The sequence below is a fragment of the Coregonus lavaretus genome (genome assembly GCF_964263955.1).
Source record: "Coregonus lavaretus genome assembly, chromosome: 6".
Classification (NCBI taxonomy): Eukaryota; Metazoa; Chordata; class Actinopteri; order Salmoniformes; family Salmonidae; genus Coregonus; species Coregonus lavaretus.
Genome location: NC_139993.1, coordinates 26,254,140 through 26,274,900, shown reverse-complemented (window position 1 = coordinate 26,274,900; position 20,761 = coordinate 26,254,140). Strand labels below are relative to the sequence as shown.

Below are 20,761 nucleotides of genomic sequence, written 5' to 3'. Positions count from 1 at the left end.
ATTTTTTACACTAATCAAACGTCGTGTAAAAATGTATTAAACTAATTCTCAATGGAAAATCCCCATTGAAAGTACCGGGTAGGGTTGCAACTTTCTCCAAACTTTCCCAAAATTCCCATAAATGCTGTTTGGAGGATTCCTGGGATTTCTGGAAAAGCAGGGAATTTGGGGAAAGATACCAGAATTTTGTAACCCTAGCCTCGGGAAACAGACAGTTGCACACTCTTACCTGATGGGGCCGGGCCTCTCTGTCCACAAAGTGGTCCTGGTCGGTCCCCTCCAGAGCCTTGTACTGCTCTAAGTTCTGATCCATTTCCACATGCTCCGGGTTGGCCTGGAAATAGGTGTGGGCCGCCGCCGCTGCCTTGTCCAACTGCTTCAGCTATACAGGAGAGGGGGAGGGAGGGAGGGAGGATGGGAGAGGGAGGGAGAGAGAGCGAGAAAGAAAGAGAGAGAATGAGAGAGAGTGAGAGGCATTATCACAGATATTAATGAAAAACCCTACACATGAAAAAAAAAAAAAAAAAAAAATGAGCATACGCCAACTGCATCTGGCTGACAAATAGCTGCTTTTAGCCAAACATAGCCTTTCCCAGGGTCAATTTCATTGCGCAACAATTGGAGAAATAAACCACACACAGACACTATAGTCTTGTAGTCCAGCTGTCTCTAGCAGGGCAGTGTGGCCCTGTGGAATACTTTGGTGTGGCTGAGGTAAGTACAGGACAGTGGAGTATATTAATGACAGTGTTCACCTCAGGAAGTGGAAGTGGAGACCCACCCTAACCCGCCTCCTCATCACCACTCCCTTCACATGGAATATAGAGGATGGCACAGGTCTCACACCAAGATGATACACCGTCTCATTAACCGAGATGAGGCTAGCTGTCCCAGTCTCATACACTGAGACGAGACAAGCTCTACGGACATTGATCACTTCTACTGAAGTGGCCCCTTCAATTAACTGTAATCATCCCCCAGGCACTGACCACAAAGTCTTTGATGACATTTATGCTGACAGGGCAGAGACCGCAGAAGCTTTGAAATGAAGTAAATGGGTTGTATACCGTGCCATTCAAAGAACGGGTTAAGGCCATGACCTGACCTCACACCTTCTTTGTACAAAATATAGTGTTAATAATAATAAATAATATGCCATTTAGCAGACGCTTTTATCCAAAGCGACTTACAGTCATGCGTGCATAATTTTTTTTGTGTATGGGTGGTCCCGGCGATCGAACCCACTACCCTGGCGTTACAAGCGCTGTGCTCTACCAGCTGAGCTACAGAGGACCATTTAGATTTAGATTTAGATTTAGGGTTGGCGTGGAATCTACTGCACTAACAGAGAGTGGCATATCATAAGCCACAGTTCAAAGAAGACCTTAAAACCAGTGCTGACTTGAGCATAAAAAGACTAATTCATTATATAGTATGCAATATTAATGGTTCTGGCTGAGCAGGAGATCAACAGGAGAGAAGGACCGTGACTTTTAGAAGGACACATTGTTCCCATTTACTTCCTGTCAGCATTGAAACCCGCCATCCATTCCATTAATGTCAACCCAAATGATGGATTTGCTTCCTTCATCAGGAAACATGTGGGAATCATACATTTGGGTACATTAGCATGAAATAATTATCCCAATCCCAAGGATTCTCTTACATTACAGAAAAATGCATCAAGAATAAACACAGAAGGATAAATGGGGCCTGTCAATCATCTTTGACTCCTATCAGAGGCCTCCCGAACAAGACAAACACAGACATGGGGTCTTTGAGTAGAAGTGCTGTGGATACTGTACAGACCTCGGGCAGCTGGTTTAAATGAGCTCATTGTAAAAACGGTAAAAGCCAGCTGCTGTTATTTCACCAAGAAAACAATTGGTAACACACTACGCCGTGAAGGACTGAAATCCTGCAGCGCCCGCAAGGTCCCCCTGCTCAAAAAAGCACATATACATGCCCGTCTGAAGTTTGCCAATGAACATCTGAATGATTCAGAGGAGAACTGGGTGAAAGTGTTGTGGTCAGATGAGAACAAAATCGAGCTCTTTGGCATCAACTCAACTCGCCGTGTTTGGAGGAGGAGGAATGCTGCCTATGACCCCAAGAACACCATCCCCCACCGTCAAACATGGAGGTGGAAACATTATGTTTTGGGGGTGTTTTTCTGCTAAGGGGACAGGACAACTTCACCACATCAAAGGGACGATGGACCGGGCCATGTACCGTCAAATCTTGGGTGAGAACCTCCTTCCCTCAGCCAGGGCATTGAAAATGGGTCGTGGATGGGTATTCCAGCATGACAATGACCCAAAACACATGGCCAAGGCAACAAAGGAGTGGCTCAAGAAGCGGCACATTACGGTCCTGGAGTGGCCTAGCCAGTCTCCAGACCTTAATCCCATAGAAAATCTGTAGAGGGAGCTGAAGATTCGAGTTGCCAAACGTCAGCCTCGAAACCTTAATGACTTGGAGAAGATCTGCAAAGAGGAGTGGAACAAAATCCCTCCTGAGATGTTTGCAAACCTGGTGGCCAACTACAAGAAACGTCTGACCACTGTGATTGCCAACAAGGGTTTTGCCACCAAGTACTAAGTCATGTTTTGCAGAGGGGTCAAATACTTATTTCCCTAATTAAAATGCAAATCAATTTATAACATTTTTGTCATGCGTTTTTCTGGATTGTTTTGTTGTTATTCTGTCTCTCACTGTTCAAATAAACCTACCATTAAAATTATAGACTGATCATTTCTTTGTCAGTGGGCAAACATGCAAAATCAGCAGGGGATCAAATACTTTTTTCCCTCACTGTAGGTCTGTTTGACGCTCATATTTACCCATAAATGTAGTGGTATTCTAATGGTTCTGGAAGACAGTAGATCTTAAAATGTTTGGGCCAAAACTCTAAAGCTTTAAGAATGCTCTTGAAAACATGATATTTCCATTGTTCTTTTGACAAATGGAAAAAGCCAACGATTTTTTTCCTTTGAAATAGCCATGACACACCAGTGGGTCACACACCACCATTTGGGAAACTGCTCAAAGGCTCCACAGCCGTTGAATATAACCAGACTAACAGCATCATCCACTAACAGCCCACTCTAATAGGCTAGCTGCAGACAGAGAGGATTCCCCCGTGCCGTGGAACTTGAGGACTTAATTCTGCCTTCACAAGCACCGCTGCACTTAGGACGCAATGTTTTTTGCCTTGGCTCTACAGTTAAGAAACCCATATCTCCCTCCCTCCATCTCTCCCTCTCTCCCTTCACATTAAAGGATCGTAAACCTCAAAGGTGACTTTTTAATTCCACTTTTTATAACGTTTAACCTACCTGCCCATGTGAGATAAGGAAACGCAGCTTAAGAGTATGGATCACATCAAAAGGGAAAGGCAAGGTATGGTTTTGCTCCAGCTCCTGCTATGTCCTGTGTTGGTTGCTTCAAGAGCACTCAGGGTGCAATTAGATCTGATCAAATCACTGTCAAGTCCTGACACAGGAAGATCTTTGACGATCTTTCCCTGGTACATTCCCACGAAAACAACCACCTTTCACAATAGCTCACATCAAGATGTGGCATGTCATGGCCTGAGAAACATGCCCAGGACAGAGATGGACACTGGCAGACCCTCAAAATCGCAGGAATACAATAACACCCTCCCAAGAGATTAGAGATGCTTCATATACCTCTGTCTGTGTGGGAGCGAGGGTAAGAGAGAGACCGAGAGAGAGAGAGAGAGAGATTATGGTCAGCGGCAGCGGGCGAGGAAGCAGCAGAGGTGGCTTCCTGCTTAGCGTCCAAGGAATAAGTATAAAATTGAGAGACAGTGAGCTCTGTCTAGCTGAGGATCTCATGTGGTGCAATGTTAGCTCCATCTCGTAAAACGGGAGGTGACTATATGAGTGACTATATGGCCCTGCTCATTTTAAATCCTTCCTATACGCATAAAACATTGGTGCTGTTTTGAATGGTCTGAGACCAAAGACCAAGCTCCAAGCTTGTAACTCCACTGCCAGCTCTAGGCTATTTCCTGACTAGGAAAGCCATGATCTGGGTGCTGTGCTAATCAACAATCTCCTCTCTTTTTTTCCCTCTCTTTTTGCGACGCAGCCAAGGTTTTCTCTCCGGCGGAGAGGAGCAGGGGAAAGAAAAGCTGGGTGGACATGCTTGGTTACCTCTGAAAGGCCAAAGAGCGAATTGGCGTCGACTACATTCCTGCACTGTCCACCTCTCCCCCGTGCTGCCCAGGCTGAGGCTAAGGACCTATCGGCAAGGGGATAGCCGGAGGCATTTTTGTGTCCCATCCAAATGCTGACCTCTCCACTTTTCCGGTAATCACGGAGAATTCCGCCTGACTTCTCTCCGTCCGAGAGCTGGACCCAAGGATGGGGCTGTGACGTTCAGGAGAGGGGCTGGGGGGAATCCAGCCACCTGTGGAGTGTCTCGGCCCACCTGCCCTTCTGCTCCACTACTTTCCCCAGTCCTCCCCCCAACGCCTCAGAAAGGCAGCGTCAGGAGACAGGGGTATTAAGTCCAGCTGCAGCACAAACACAGCTGCGTCTCAGCACTGCCAGACCTATTGTCCCGAGACATGAGAGAAACTAGAGAGAGAAAGCGGAGGAGGAGACTCAATCTGACGCATGACAGCAGCACACTGCCTTCCAGGTTTGATCATGAGAGGCCATCATACCATCATAAATCTCTGTTCACAATTCTGTACGACAATTAAAGTTGGCAAAGTACCAAAAGTAAAGTTTTTACATTGTTTTAAATCTACCTTGTGTGAAGTAGTTTCCTCTAAGAAAAACACAGTTTCAGAAAATTGTGCAATTAAATACAACATAGTAAAGTGAGCATGAAGACTCACTAGGAAAACTGTAACATAAGGACCTCAGGGGTATTCCATTGGCAACATATAGGACTAGGGGAGCCGTGCTGAGAGACTCATTCTCTATAGTGATAATAGATTTACAGTGATACTCCGCAGTGCTGACCTCAAACATCCAGTGATGTCACTGGTTTATGGAGAGAGAAAAGATCTGTGAGGCTGGAGGGGCTAAGAGGAGACTGCCAGGAGTACAGTATCGCATACTGTATACTGAACATGTAAAGTGTTGGTCCCATGTTTCATGACCTGAAATAAAAGATCCCAGAAATGTTCCATACGCACAAAAAGCTTATTTCTCTCAAATTATGTGCACATCCCTGTTAGTGAGCATTTCTCCTTTGCCAAGATAATCCATCTACCTGACAGGTGTGGCATATCAAGAAGCTTATTAAACAGCATGATCATTACACAGGTTCACCTTGTGCTGCGGACAATAAAAGGGCACTTTAAAATGTGCAGTTTTGTCACACAACACAATGCCACAGTCTCAAGTGTTGAGGTAGAGTGCAATTGTCATGCTGACTGCAGGAATGTCCACCAGATCTGTTGCCAAGGAATTGAATGTTAATTTCTCTACCATAAGCTGCCTCCATTGTCGTTTTAGAGAATTTGTCAGTACATCCAACCGGCCTCACAACCGCAGACCACGTGTAACCTCGCCAGCCCAGGAACTCCACATCCGGCTTCTTCATCTGCAGGATCATCTGAGACTAGCCACCCGGACAGCTGATGAAACTCAGGAGTATTTCTGTCTGTAATAAAGCCCTTTTGTGGGGAAAAACGTATTTTGATTGGCTGGGCCTGGCTCCCCAGTGGGTGGGCCTCGCTCCCAAGTGGGTGGGCCTATGCCCTCCCAGGCCCACCCATGGCTGCACACCTGCCCAGTCATGTGAAATCCATAGGGCCTTTGAGTCCGCACCTTTGGGGGGGGGGGGTGGCCTACAGAACTCTAGCTAGTTTGGTCAGGGTGTGAATATTCTAGATTTGTATTTCTATGTTGGCCGGTGTGGTTCCCAATCAGAGGCAGCTGTCGCTCGTTGTCATGATTGGGAATCATACTTAGGAAGCCTTTTGGCACTGTCTAGTTGTGGGTTCTTGTTCCGTGTAAGGTTTGTTGTGTTGTACCTTTGGACTTCACCTTTCGTTTCCTTTGTTGTTTTGTCGAGTGTTTATCGTTAAATAAACATGTACGCATATCACGCTGCGCCTTGGTCCGACCCGTCATTAAACGAACATGACAAATTGACTGATTTCCTTATATGAACTGTAATTCAGTAACATCATTGAAATAAAGCATGATGCAACCACTCAGATATTTCATAAACTGGTGCATATAAATCAAACCTCCAAATGAATCAAAATATCCCCCTGAGGGATGACATTGCAGGCCCAGTGCAAATCTATCAACTTTTTAAAAGAGGGATTACAGCACTACCAAATAGCACTATGGAATAACATTATCAAATACTCCCAGGCATATCAACATTTTTCCATTATCAAGCAGGTAGACTCGTATTGAAAAGTGATGTAGGATTAGCCATATCTTTAGTTTTTTTTTGTGACGACTCCTACGATCACAATCTCTAATACATGCATCGGTGGGCTTTCCCCCGCTGTGTTGAGTTGCCTTGGCGACAGTCTATTACTAAACATAGGACCCCGTGACCAGGTTGAGAAGGGGACATCTGAGGACACTTTGGGGGTGGGGTTAGGGGTGATGAGAAAACCACCCTCTTCCCACAGAATCACTATGATGCTGATACAGACAGTCTTCTAGTAGTAAATTACGCAAAATAGATCAATCACTTTCAGCTGACCTTTCAGTTTACCTCCCAATCCTTGTTATCAACAGCTCCTTAATTAAGACAGTAAGACGTTTCCCACAACAAAATATTAGATTTTTCCTTTCATTAAAAACTAAAACTAAAAAATCTATACACACCAGCATCACCTGTTTATGCTTCAAAGCTAACAACCCTCACAACCCTACCATTAACCATCAGGCATTGAACACAGAGTCCTTGTAGAGTAAGCACATGTTTTTTCCACTCATGAATTTCAAAGGAGCACCTGTAATGGGGAAATAACTAGTGCCCAGTAGGCGCCCTCACTCTGTCCTCCCTACAGAACACTAACTCTCGCTGAGTAAAAACCTCTTGATGTGGGATAGGCAAGAAGCCAAGTCAAATGGCCATTTGCATGTTTCTCTCCCCATGAACCTCACACTCACTTCACAAATATGTAAATAGTGCTGTAGCCAGGTCAAAGACACAGCGGGGCTGTGACGACGAGCACGTATCCCTCCGCCACAAATTGACAGGAGACAAGAGACAAGGGTCGGCGTCAAGACTAGAGTCAGCAGTAGTCACCAACCAGGCAGCCAGCAACCACTGGCTTCCCACAAACTGGGAAGAACTGGGAAAAGTAAGCTGCTTTCTAAAACACAGAAAATACCTTAGGCTAGAAGCCTCTAGGTCAGGGTTCCCCAACTGGCGGTCCGCGGGCCAAATCTGGCCCATGGGTGGTGTTATTTGACCCCCCCCCCCCCCCCAAGATTTCTGAGCAAAGAAAATAATACTAATAAAAATAATAATAATAAAAATAATAATAATAATAAAAATAGTTGAGAATTTTCATTGTTGGACATAAAAACACCAGAGACACATGCAAATGTAAGCAAGGTTTGGAATAATTTTTAGTTTTAGTCAAATATTATATCTGTTTGGGCTTCTTGCAGTCAATTTGCAGTCTACAAATTATTTGTAGTTACTGTATGTTCCGGCCTTCAAACCATCCGAGAAGGCCAGAATCAAAGAGTGAGAACTTAAGCCTAACTCTTGGAAACTGCCAGGGGTTTACGGCCTACCAGAGTTCTAGAGTGGAGCTTGTGGACTATAACATGCTAAGGTTTTGGATGCACACATACCAGCACCTCTATGGATCTGTTCATTTCTGGCATGGAGATTGACCCCATTGTGAAAATGTAAAATATCATAGATACTCTATGTCTGAGTACATGTGTTGAAACCTGCTTCTACTTGTTTTATCGGAGGAATCATGCCAGGAATTACCGTATGCCAAAAGTCCATAGTACTGTATGCTAAGTCAGGATATAGAAATGGAAACAGCCAGGGATCCCTACTCTCCAGCCTTATTCAGGCTTAGTGTTCAGGCTTCAATGAGGACCAGTAGAATACCAACACCCTAACTACGCGCTAATAGCATTTAGCGCATGTAGCGCTAGGGGTGTCAAATCTATGCCCGTGGCTATTACATGTATAAACATTTCTCCCTGCTGCTATTAAACACCCGGCCTAGTCTGCTAAGCCTCCACTGACAGAAGTTTGACCTTCTCGAAAAAGGTCTTTAAAACGATTTTCCTCAAAGAAGTACTGTCCAGTGAGCTCCTTGGCTCCGGTACTTAGCATAGTACACATTCCAGCAGCAAATATGTCTTTGTGATAACAACAGCCCTACAACAGCAGCCAATAATGGTTTTAAGACCTCTAAGGGAATAGAAGCCAAGCGCTGCTGACTAGGGTAAAGTTAGAAGTCAAACATCTGCCAGAGAACGTATCTAAGAGGAAATGTTGCTTCGATGATATGCATTGTTTTTTCGATGATATCCATTATCTCTAAAGATGTAATGACCTGTGTTTATAAACTCAGCAAAAAAAGAAACGTCCCTTTTTCAGGACCCTGTCTTTCAAAGATCATTTGTAAAATTCCAAATAACTTCACCGATCTTCATTGTAAAGGGTATAAACACTGTTCCCCATGCTTGTTCAATGAACCATAAACAATTAATGAACATGCACCTGTGGAACGGTCGTTAAGACACTAACAGCTTACAGACGGTAGGCAATTAAGGTCACAGTTATGAAAACTTAGGACACTAAAGAGGCCTTTCTACTGACTCTGAAAAACACCAAAAGAAAGATGCCCAGGGTCCCTACTCATCTGCGTGAACGTGCCTTAGGCATGCTGCAAGGAGGCATGAGGACTGCAGATGTGGCCAGGGCAATAAATTGCAATATCCGTACTGTGAGACGCCTAAGACAGTGCTACAGGGAGACAGGACGGATAGCTGATCGTCCTCGCAGTGGCAGACCACGTGTAACAACACCTGCACATGATCGGTACATCCAAACATCACACCTGCGGGACAGGTACAGGATGGCAACAACAACTGTCCGAGTTACACCAGGAATGCACAATCCCTCCATCAGTGCTCAGACTGTCCGCAATAGGCTGAGAGGGACTGAGGGCTTGTAGGCCTGTTGTAAGGCAGGTCCTCACCAGACATCACCGGCAACAACGTCGTCTATGGGCACAAACCCACCGTCGCTGGACCAGACAGGACTGGCAAAATGTGCTCTTCACTGACGAGTCGCGGTTTATCGTCGAAGGAATGAGCGTTACACCAAGGCCTGTACTCTGGAGCGGGATCGATTTGGTGGTGGAGGGTCCATCATGGTCTGGGGCGGTGTGTCACAGCATCATCGTACTGAGCTTGTTGTCATTGCCGGCAATCTCAACGCTGTGTGTTACAGGGAAGACATCCTCCTCTCTCATGTGGTACCCTTCCTGCAGGCTCATCCTGACATGACCCTCCAGCATGACAATGCCACCAGACATACTGCTCGTTCTGTGCATGATTTCCTGCAAGACAGGAATGTCAGTGTTCTGCCATGGCCAGCGAAGAGCCCAGATCTCAATCCCATTGAGCACGTCTGGGACCTGTTGGATCGGAGGGTGATGCAGCTGGTGGCCACACCAGATACTGACTGTTACTTTTGATTTTGACCCCCCCTTTGTTCAGGGACACATTATTCCATTTCTGTTAGTCACATGTCTGTGGAACTTGTTCAGTTTATGTCTCAGTTGTTGAATCTTGTTATGTTCATACAAATATTTACACATGTTAAGTTTGCTGAAAATAAACACAGTTGACAGTGAGAGGACGTTTCTTTTTTTGCTGAGTTTACATGGCCAGGCATAACAAGTAGGACTATTCCATGTGTTTATATCTCTGAAGGACCTAGACTTGCTGGTATTGTTCTTGAGAACCTGCTGTCCTCAACTGGCCCTGAAATGGAAGGTTCTAGATTGAAGGTGACAGAATTATAACATCGTTTCTCCAGTCTCCAGTCAAGTCACAAACAACATGAAACAGACCGGCGCTGACAGTGCTCTACATTCTTTCACGCATCATGCCATCAGACAACATTCTATCATCACCCATTGACATTGCATTGATCTTCACATACATTCCAGTAATCTCTTAGGTCACTATGTAACGTTGGCAATACAAGAAGACAAGATATACTACATCTAGACTAGCTGTATCTTATAATGTGTTATAATATTTCCTGGTCTGTAAACACAGTAGTTATTTACTGATTAGCCCGGACCAAGAAAGAGTTTAATGTTGCTAACCCTATATTAATGTTACGAAGGTTGAGTCCAATTTGGACTGGGGTTGCTTACCGATACAAGGAGAAAAACCACAAAATACCTACAGTATGGTAGTCAGATCAAGAAGATGTTAAGGTCTTGTTGCTATGTGTGTGTGTTGACCAAACATAAGTTTAACATCTTCGTTGCTTAGACACAACATTGGGAGTGCTTTACGATAGTGGGAGTGCTTTACGGCATTTTTTTTGTTGCAAGGAAAAGTAAAGGAGAGGGAGTAAATATATTAACCCATTTGGAGAGAATGGAACTGATCATGGCACCTTGAATTAAGTTACTTTTCACGCTACTTTAAAATCAATGCCCCAAAACTGTAAGTAGATTTCACGTGTGGCTAAAAGCATACTGTAACACTAGGGATAAATGTGATGTAGCCTGTTCATACATCACAAACCTTGTTCATAGTTTCCACTGTAAACCTACTGGCTTTGATGGATGCTGCCTGAAAGTTTGGGGAAAAAGAGACTACTGCTTGGCACCTTGATAAAAGCATCTGGTAAAACATCCAAGAAAACTACCACAACCATTCAACAGTGTGTACTGTAAATCATTAACAAATGGGAGTATGATTGAATCTCCATTTGCCCAGAAAATACATTGTAAATACACTCACTGGCGCTTTAAACAAACCCTGTATTTGTGTAAACAGGCATTACTAGCTGTAGTAGCAGTCTTTTTGGCAGAAGTCTTTGGCATTGCGAACCCCAACTATAGGAAAATGTGTGTAAATGTTCAATTACCTGCTGTGTTAGAGTATAATAGACAAGGGATTATGTTGTAAATCTATAAAACGCCTTCTTCTCAGCTTATTTCAGTTCAAAGTAGGGGAGACTGGGGGCAACTGTAACAGGGGGCAATTGTCACACCTTGAAAAAAGTTAGAGTGATGAAACTCACAGTACATGCACATTTAGGTTCTCTCCCTGCTTGAAAAGTTACAGTCAAATATCTCACTATTTGCACCTTTTATGGACAAATGTTTGTTTTTTAGGGTTGAAAGTTTATTTTTTCCATCGGCTTTATTTTTCTTATACTGCCCTGAGCATTAATGTCCAATAATTAAAAATAGTATAATTTTCATGGCTAAACAAACTATTGTTTTCAAGTTGTAATTTTTAAATTGTATTTATTAAACTCATATAACAGTAAATGCAAATCCGTAAGTATACAACATATTAATGGATAAGAGCAACAAAATGTAAATCAATCATGACCTGTGCGCCTTAAAGCGACTCAATCAATGACCAGAAATATGGGAGCCAAATTATGAAAATAAGTGATTTTAACTTAAAGATTGTATGAATTATACATGAATTATACAAATACTAACTTTATAGCCTTGGGGACCAGTGGAGTGCCAAATAAGTTATAAACAGGTATAATATGGGCACCATCAGTCTATTCAGATGTTTTGAGAGGAACCGAATGGCCATGTTCAAACATGTGCGTTACTGTTATTATAGGTTACTTGTGATGGGGGGAAAAATTGTAGTTACATATCGCAAAATTATTTTTGGACAACATTATATTGTTGGATATTTGACTCCAAGTATCGATTTGTATTGTTCATCCTATAGCTTGTTCTCAGTCTTCTTTTTAAATAGTGAGCCAACATGTTTTCAGCACTTTTATTTCCCTGACTGATCAAAACTAATCTTCTCATGCTCTCTCGTATTTTTGCAGCATACATACACTGAGTATACCAAACATTAGGAACACCCTCAATTTTTTTTAGACACAGCAAATTTCAGGTCTGCTGAGCACAAACTTGTGCAACTTTCAGCACTCGTTTACTGTGAACACTGAGGCTGTACCCGCTTTAAGTTACAGTTAACAGTGGCCATGTAGGCTACTGTGGCTATTTGATCATAATGTAGGACTACCAGAGTGGCCTACCATAAAAAACAATGGCCTACATTCCATGAGACTTTGAAGAAAAAAAACATGCACGGCTTTGACATTAACCTGTTTATCCACTTGTCCTTCAGAAAAGGAGGTGACTGAAAATGTTGTTGTATTGTTTGATGCAATAAACCACTTTATAAAATTAAATGCATTATTATTCCCATACCATTATTACAGAGAATCAGACAAATTATGCTACCCACTGCCTACTGGCTACTTAGCGTATTCAAGCCTGTCTCAAAATACAACACTGCCCTTTTAAGACAAAAAAAAAGCTCCTTACCTGACTCACTTTTCAAAGATGTCTAGAACTGTGTACGTTTTGTGCTCTTGTAGGAAGCAATCACTTCCCTATTGCTGACTAGATATTATCTATAACTGGGCTAACAACTCACTAACTAGCAAAGGATATGAACAAAATGTGCACACGTGGCTACATGCAGCTCTCACATTGATCTCAAAACAAGCGTATCTACTCACGACCGCTCAAGTATATAAAAAAATAAATATGTATGCACTCACTAACTGTAAGTCACTCTGGATAAGAGCGTCTTCTAAATGACTAAAATATACAAATATATATAATATAAATATAAATATATGCTGTAAACACAGTCCAGTTCAAAGTAAATGACACAGATCCATATATCGCAATGGTCTATTTGCATATAGGCCTACTGAAGCTCTGATTGTTTATGATGCACCGGTCTGTGTAGAGTACGGGTTTTGTATACTCAGTGTATAGTGATTGGAACACATGACGTTGGTGGCACCTTAATTGGGGAGGACAGGCTCGTGGTAATGGCTGGAGCAGAATCGGTGGAATGGTATCCAATACATCAAACACATGGTTTCCTTGTGTTTAAATCCAAATCAATATTGTGATCTGACCGTCTTATGTACAGACATACAAATGGTATGAATGATTAGAAGACATATGCACGTTTCTTATATCAACAAAATGTCTGGCCTAGTTCGAGTGGTCTCAGAGCAATGGAGTAAAACACAAAATCTGTTACAATTGCCCCCGGTCTCCCCTACATTGTGTCGATCCAGATCCACTGTTCGAGGAATTCCTGGGGAACCTGGAAAACAACATTTGTGCCTTGTCACAGATGCAGCAGAGGTTGTTTCCACCTGTAGATCCCTGATTCCCTGGCTATCAGATTGTATCAAGTCTGTTTCCAATCAGTTGTTCAGCTCATTTAGACAGGGGTCAAAGAGAAGTCTCTCTCTCACTCTCTCTCACACCCATGCGCATATACAGTACACAGGGCTAAAGAGTGCTTCTTGTGACGTGAGTGTGACGCTAATTGGCAAAGAAAACATAACTACTCCAAATAAACCGTTCCATCAGGCGCTTTTCAAAACAGTGATTTTCATTAAGTCCGTTCTTAAGCTAATTCATTAATGAAAGCACTTTCATGGTACAACTTCACAAGGAGCACAGAACGTCAGTAGGCTACTCTACATTGAGTCTGAATAAGGCGCTTGATTACCTCTGCTGACTGGTTAAACTAACCAGACGTGGGCTTGTTTTTCCTCAGCCGCTAAAGCACACAACATTTTAAGACACAGGCTCTCGACTATAACTCACACCAACACTGACCAGGAAACGAGCCAGCCAGCCAGCCAGCTGCACTGTACATTTCATAGTCTGCAACACGGCTAGCGCATATAACACGTTGACGGTTAAGCACGTCTCAATGAAAAACACGTCTGTGCTGCTAAGAAGGGGGATTGTGAGAGGGGAACTTTCCTATGTGATGTCATAGGTGAGCTTTCTGGCCCTCCATCGCTTCTTACCTCACCCTAACATTCTCTTCCTCGCCCCATCCCCTCAATGTTGACAGCTCCTCACACTGCTCCCATTCTGGTTATCCTCGCCCCACTCTGAGCCAAATGCGTGGTCATCCAATAAGGTCATGTCTGAGGAATTCCTTAAAAGCCTCGTCGGCCGCCAGCCAGACACACAGCCTCTTTCATTAAGACAAGACCGCTTGAGGACACGGGAGATGGCAAATGAGGCTGCAGCGCCTGGAAAATAAACCAACCCCCCCTGCCCCCCCTCCTCCATCCCTTCTTTAAAGGCCCTGTCAAGACTGTATGTTGAAAAGTAAAGAAAACAGTGGTGGCATAATCTTGCCACTGTACACAGGAGCAGGGTGGTAGCGGTTCCATGGCTGTGTGGTCTGGTCCTGAACAGGGGCCTGCTGGTTTTGATTAGAGAACACAGAGCCTCCCTCACAGTGGTCGGAACGCAGAGGGAACCCAGAGTGGGAACAGTGGGCCGTCGTAGAGAACGTATTAGCAAAGAAAACACAATTTGTGCCCATTATGATGAATCTCAGATGCCAGTCTCCTGATGGAAATCTGGGTTTGGACAGATCTAAAATGGAGATGCTTATTATGTAGTGCAGTAGTACTCTGTAACTGAAACTGGTCATGTGGGTGACATCCCTTTCCTCAGGAAGGTGATTGGACCATTCTCTCCACTTCCTATGACTCCTGAGTGAAGCCTCCTTGGAGTTGTTGTTAAATCAGTGACAGTGAAGACTATCCCTTTCTCCTCAACTATCCTGAGGAAACACCGGCTACTGTATCCTCAGCCAACCATCACTCACTCATTGCAGTCTGCCCCCTTTTCCTGCACCGCACTGACACACAAGGCCTGCTTTGTGTGGCACCCTGAAAACAGAGGGTGTGTGAGGCGTGAGACGTTCAGACAGGGTGGAAAATTGGGCTTTAAACGTCCTCATCACACTTCTCTCACGTTCCCTCCTTCCCCATGTACAGTAACACTCTCTCTTTTCTCCCAGAAGTTCTTTTTAAACTGCGCTCGCCCGCAATTTCAAACACCTGAAGTTTCCACTGGCATAAAGCAGCCCTTTCTGTGGAAAACTTAAAACATTTACATTTAGTTCTTTGTAAAAAAAAAAAAAAGTGTCCCTGTAGGGCTGTGTGTGTGTGTGTGTGTATTATACAAAAATAATTTTACAAATTAAGCAAAATCCCTGAAGTCTTAATTTAGTCAATTGTACAGTCACATTTCACAGAAACAATTATGGACGGACCCCTCCGAGGCATGTGTGTGCGTGTGTGCCCAGACAATGCCAACATTCACCCAGCTACCCAGCGTTCGCTCTATCCCTCATAACCCCTCTCCGGAGAAACATAAAATGTTAAATGTATTTGTCCATCTTGAAATCAATCTGCTCATGTAGTTATGAAGGAGTTCTTAAAAAGGTAGGCGGGACATAGCCTGCAGTATTAGGCATCTCCATGTGAAAAACTTTACTGAAAGGAAACACATTCAAGACATGATGAATTTAAGGCAATCTGAAATGAATGGATCATTCACATGGACTTTAACCAGCTGTGCAAATTGTTCACATTTTAAAGGGAGAGCAGATCTTCAAGACCCTTAGTTACAGTATGCAAAACATACATGATTTGCATTAAACACAAAGTTTTCTGTAACTTTTCTTCTATTTCCCTGACCTTTGTAAGTGGATCTGCACTTAAGAATATTACCATTAACATGTCACGCAAAAATGTTGATCTTTGCATGGGACTTGTGTGTCAGCATCCCATCATCGCATCAACATCCTCCAACTCATCAAAGCAGTATGCTACTGAACACCACAAGTCACAACCATATCAGAGCAGAAAATGTATTTAATGAGAAGGTCAAGACTCCCAGAGGCACAGCTCCTAATTCAAAACTCAATATCCATACTATGATGAAGATCTGTGTCCATCCTCAGGGTTAGGTTCAGGAAAAGACCTGTCTGCTCCTCCCTTAATCCTTAAGGCAGACCCCCGCAATTCTCTGTTTCAGCTGGGTTTGGTTAAATACGGAAGAAAACATTTCGGTTGAATGTATTCAGTTGTGCAACTGACTAGGTATCCCCTTCCCTTTCACTACAGTAAATCACTCAATAGATCCCCTCTCATTTGTACATGTATAACCTTTCACTAAATGTCATGTAACACTCAACAAGGAAATCTAGACATGCCTAACCATTTTTCCAAATGTCATGGAACACTGAACAGTGAAATCTAGACTTTCAAGAAAGTTTGCCCTATGGCAACAGAAAAGAAAGCTGGGGTGGTTAGTTGATGTCAATCAAGCGTCTCAGAGTAGGAGTGCTGATTTAGGATCAGTTTAGCCTTCTAGACCACAATGAATAAGATAACATGGACAGGGGAGAACCTGGTCCTAGAGCAGCACTGTTACTCAGCACTCTTACTCAGGTGCTTGAAATGACCCCAGATATCATGAAGTCGCTCCCCAGTTGGACCATTCTCAGCAGCTTAGCCCATGACGAGACAATTCCTGAGATGAGAGACCTATAAGACCCCTGTTAGAAGAAAAGAGAGGGGGCTATATGTGACTCGTTTCAGGAAACTAGGTGTATGTCGCACGTCACTACTTCACAGGAGAGCCAACTTGTATTTATTTATCAAAATGCGTTTTTTGGCAGAAATCCCTTCTGGAACATGTGAACTTTCATGTGCCTTAATAACAAACTTGTATGCCATCTGTAAATATGAATAACATTGTTAAATTGTGAGCCTAGTTGATTTAGCCACGGAACAAGAATGCAACCTTCCCGCTAGCCATGATTGGCTGAGATAATGAGTGGGCTTGACATGCCGAGAGATGAGTTCAGATTGGTCTGCCATGTAGCGCGCTTCTGTCTATAATATGAACTGGTCAGTATGTGTAGGTAATCCTTTCTAACACAGCCTTTTTGAAAGATATCACGTAGTAGAACTGCATACATTTTGCTCTCCAACTTCTGGAGGACCGAGTTCTGAAATCAGTGGAATTAGAGTATGAGAGCTAAGGAGATGGAGAAAATTCTGGCGTTTGATTGCAAATATGCAGACGGAGTCGAAAAGAGAATACACAGAAAACTGTTGTATAAAACACCTGTCTTCGGATTACATCTTCAAAATAAGGGCAACCATGGCATCCGTGACAGAGAGGGAGAACCGTTCATCCATGTTTACGGGTAAGATAGTCTAGCTAGCTACATTTTCAGACAGTACACGTTTCTAATTTTGTCAGACATTCGTTTTCATTTCAAGTTAAAATGTACTGTTAGCTAGCTAGCGATAGCTGGCTGACTCGCTAGTTAACATTACATGTATGATCTGTGTAGTAATATTATTCATCTCAGAGCCATTTGCATTTCTAGTTATAGCCTACTTGTCACGATCGTCGAACACAGAGGACCAAGGCGCAGCGTGGAATGCGAACATACTTTTATTTTTAATGATCACACGAACAAAACAACAAACGATACGAAACGTGAAGTCCTACGGTTTACACAAACCAAACGGAACAAGATCCCACAACACACTGTGGAAAACAGGCTGCCTAAGTATGGTTCCCAATCAGAGACAACAAGCAACAGCTGATACACGTTGCCTCAGATTGAGAACCACACCGGCCAACATAGAAACAAATGAACTAGACAATCACCCTAGCACACAAAACACATAGAAACAACACACCCTGGCTCAACATAACAGAGTCCCAGAGCCAGGGCGTGACAGTACCCCCCACAAAGGCGTGGACTGCGACCGCGCCAAACATAAACCGAACAGGGGAGGGCTGGGTGGGCATTCCTCCTCGGAGGCGGTTCCAGCTCCGGGCATGACCCCCACTCCCTCTCTAACCCCCCAAAGCGCCCCTGGTCCGGTCTGGCCCTGCTGGCCGGAGCTGGACTGAACACTGGTGGAGCGGATTGCTCTAGCTCCGGAGTGGAGCAGCTGACCGGTGCCGGACCAGGCACCGGTGGAACAGGCACGGGCGGTGCCGGACTGACGACGCGCACCACAGGCTTGGTGCGGGGAGCAGGGACGGGCCGAACCGGGCTGACGAAGCGCACCACTGGCTTGGTGCGGGGAGCAGGAACAGGCCGGACCGGGCTGACGACGTGCACCATTGGCTTGGTGCGGGGAGCAGGGACGGGCCGAACCGGGCTGACGACGCGCACCACAGGCTTGGTGCGGGGAGCAGGAACGGGCCGGACCGGGCTGACGACGCGCACAACTGGCTTGGTGCGGGAAGCAGGAACGGGCCGGACCGGGCTGGCAACGCGCACCACTGGCTTGGTGCGAGGGGAAGGAACAGGCCGGACCGGGCTGGCGACGCGCACCACAGGCTTGGTGCGAGGGGCAGGAACGGGCCGGACCGGGCTGGCAACACACCCCAGTACCTCTCGCCGTGCCTCTACATCCTCCTTCCCCCTGGTGACCAGTGACTCTCGTAACCTGGCGGCCTCCTGCTGCCCCGTCGTCCACGGCGTGAGCCCCCCCCTAAACATTTTCTGGCCGTCTCTCCTCCCCGTGGGCCAGGCCTCCATGGCTCTCGCCAGACTCTCGCTCCTCTGCTCCCAAGTCCAGCCTCTCTCCTCCTCCCACGGCTTGACCCAGTCGAGGTGAATATCCGCTAGATTCACCTCTGACGTTGGCTCCTGGACACGCTGCTTGGTCCAGTTAGGGTGGGATCTTCTGTCACGATCGTCGAACACAGAGGACCAAGGCGCAGCGTGGAATGCGAACATACTTTTATTTTTAATGATCACACGAACAAAACAACAAACGATACGAAACGTGAAGTCCTACGGTTTACACAAACCAAACGGAACAAGATCCCACAACACACTGTGGAAAACAGGCTGCCTAAGTATGGTTCCCAATCAGAGACAACAAGCAACAGCTGATACACGTTGCCTCAGATTGAGAACCACACCGGCCAACATAGAAACAAATGAACTAGACAATCACCCTAGCACACAAAACACATAGAAACAACACACCCTGGCTCAACATAACAGAGTCCCAGAGCCAGGGCGTGACACTACTGTTAGCTAGCTAACATTGAACCTGGTTGATTAGCTACCTGCACATTCATACAGGGTAGTAACGTTATGAGTTGGGATTATGGTTCATTGTTTAGCTAGTTAGCTACATGTCTAAACAAGACTCCACTATGCAAGTTACCATTTCAATAGAATGTTCATGATGTCACTGCGACAACTGTCGATAGACAGTAAACTCGCTCTGGCTATCTACTCCGATTTCAGAGCACTCTCGTCTGAGTGTGCCAGAGCACAGAACTCTCAACACCCGTTGAATATAGCCGGTGTCAGTAAACGTTGGCAAAAAAGTGTATTTAAATTGTTGCCAGCAGCACAGTTGCAGTCATCAATGCTCTGGATAACATAAAAAGAGCCTAACCAGCTCTGCTAGGGTGAGTAAAATGGTCAGTGTGAACTGTTCTCTCAAGTGCTCAGCATATGTGGGAACTCCGTCAAGACTGTAGGAAAAGCATTCCAGGTGAAGCTAGTTGAGAGAATGCCAAGAGTGTGCAAAGCTGTCATCAAGGCAAAGGGTGGCTATTTGAAGAATCTCAAATAGAAAATATATTTTGATTTGTTTAACACTTTTCTGGTAACTACATGATTCCATATGTGTTATTTCATAGTTTTGATGTCTTCACTATTATTATACAATGTAGAAAATAGTAAAAATAAAGAAAAACCCTTGAATGAGTAGGTGTGTCCAAACTTTTGACTGGTACTGTATGTCAACAATCCTTCCTCCTTAAGGACTATTCTATTAATTACATTTCATGAAAATCCCAAAATCATAGTCTTTTTTTGTATGGGTTTCCTGAGGAATCACTCTTTTGGCCAGTGCCCATAGTAGTGCACTATGTAGGGAATAGGGTGCCATTTGGGACGCAGCCCAGGTCACATTCATCAGGACTGGTTTGACTGACTATAGGATTCTCAGTACACACTGAACAACACAGTCTACTACATGATGCGGTAAGAGAATGCAGCGAAAGGGGCAAGAGGGGGAGAAACTGTAAGGTCACACCAATACATCATCTACATATTTAGGGTGTCTCTTTCCATTGAAATTCACCAATGAATGACATGAGAGGAATGTTTCAGCTCATGTAACTGTGGAAAGAATGTCTTCTTGAAGGGCATTAAACATCATCAACATTAGCAGCTCTAAGGCAGTGGTTCTCAAACACCTCGGGGACCCCCAGACGTTTCACAGCCCTGAACTAGCTCACCTTAAGGGCTTGATAATTAGTTGACAAGTTGAATCAGGTGTGCTTGCTCTAGAATAGTTCAAATACATGGACTGACTAGGGGCCCACGAGGAGAGGTTTGAAAACCCCTGCTCTAAGGAACTACCAGATGATTCAACAATGTCCTTCATCTAGTAGACAGTCTCTCTGATTTCCTCATACCAGCCTTAGGATGGATTTTCACTCGGCCATCCATTAGCATGGGCTGTTCATGTACTGGTTCTTGTCACATTACAAATGACCAGAGCTACTGACACAGCATGCTAGCAAGAATCCAGGCTAACTAATAGCACAGAGGAGGGTTGACATGGGTTAGACCTGTCAGTTTGACGGTCTGTATTAGCACTGTACCAACAGGAGAAT

General features: G+C 44.4%; 1 protein-coding gene across 1 annotated transcript in view; it reads right to left on the bottom strand.

Annotated features, from left to right (window-relative positions):
• The window catches only part of LOC311130844 (prolyl 3-hydroxylase 2-like), a 104,045-nt gene that overhangs the window by 48,113 nt on the left and 35,171 nt on the right, over positions 1-20,761 (bottom strand). The window contains exon 2 of the mRNA XM_084163650.1: positions 230-382. Within this exon, the coding sequence (XP_084019776.1) occupies positions 230-382 (153 nt within the window). The remainder of the gene's footprint in view (positions 1-229; positions 383-20,761) is intronic.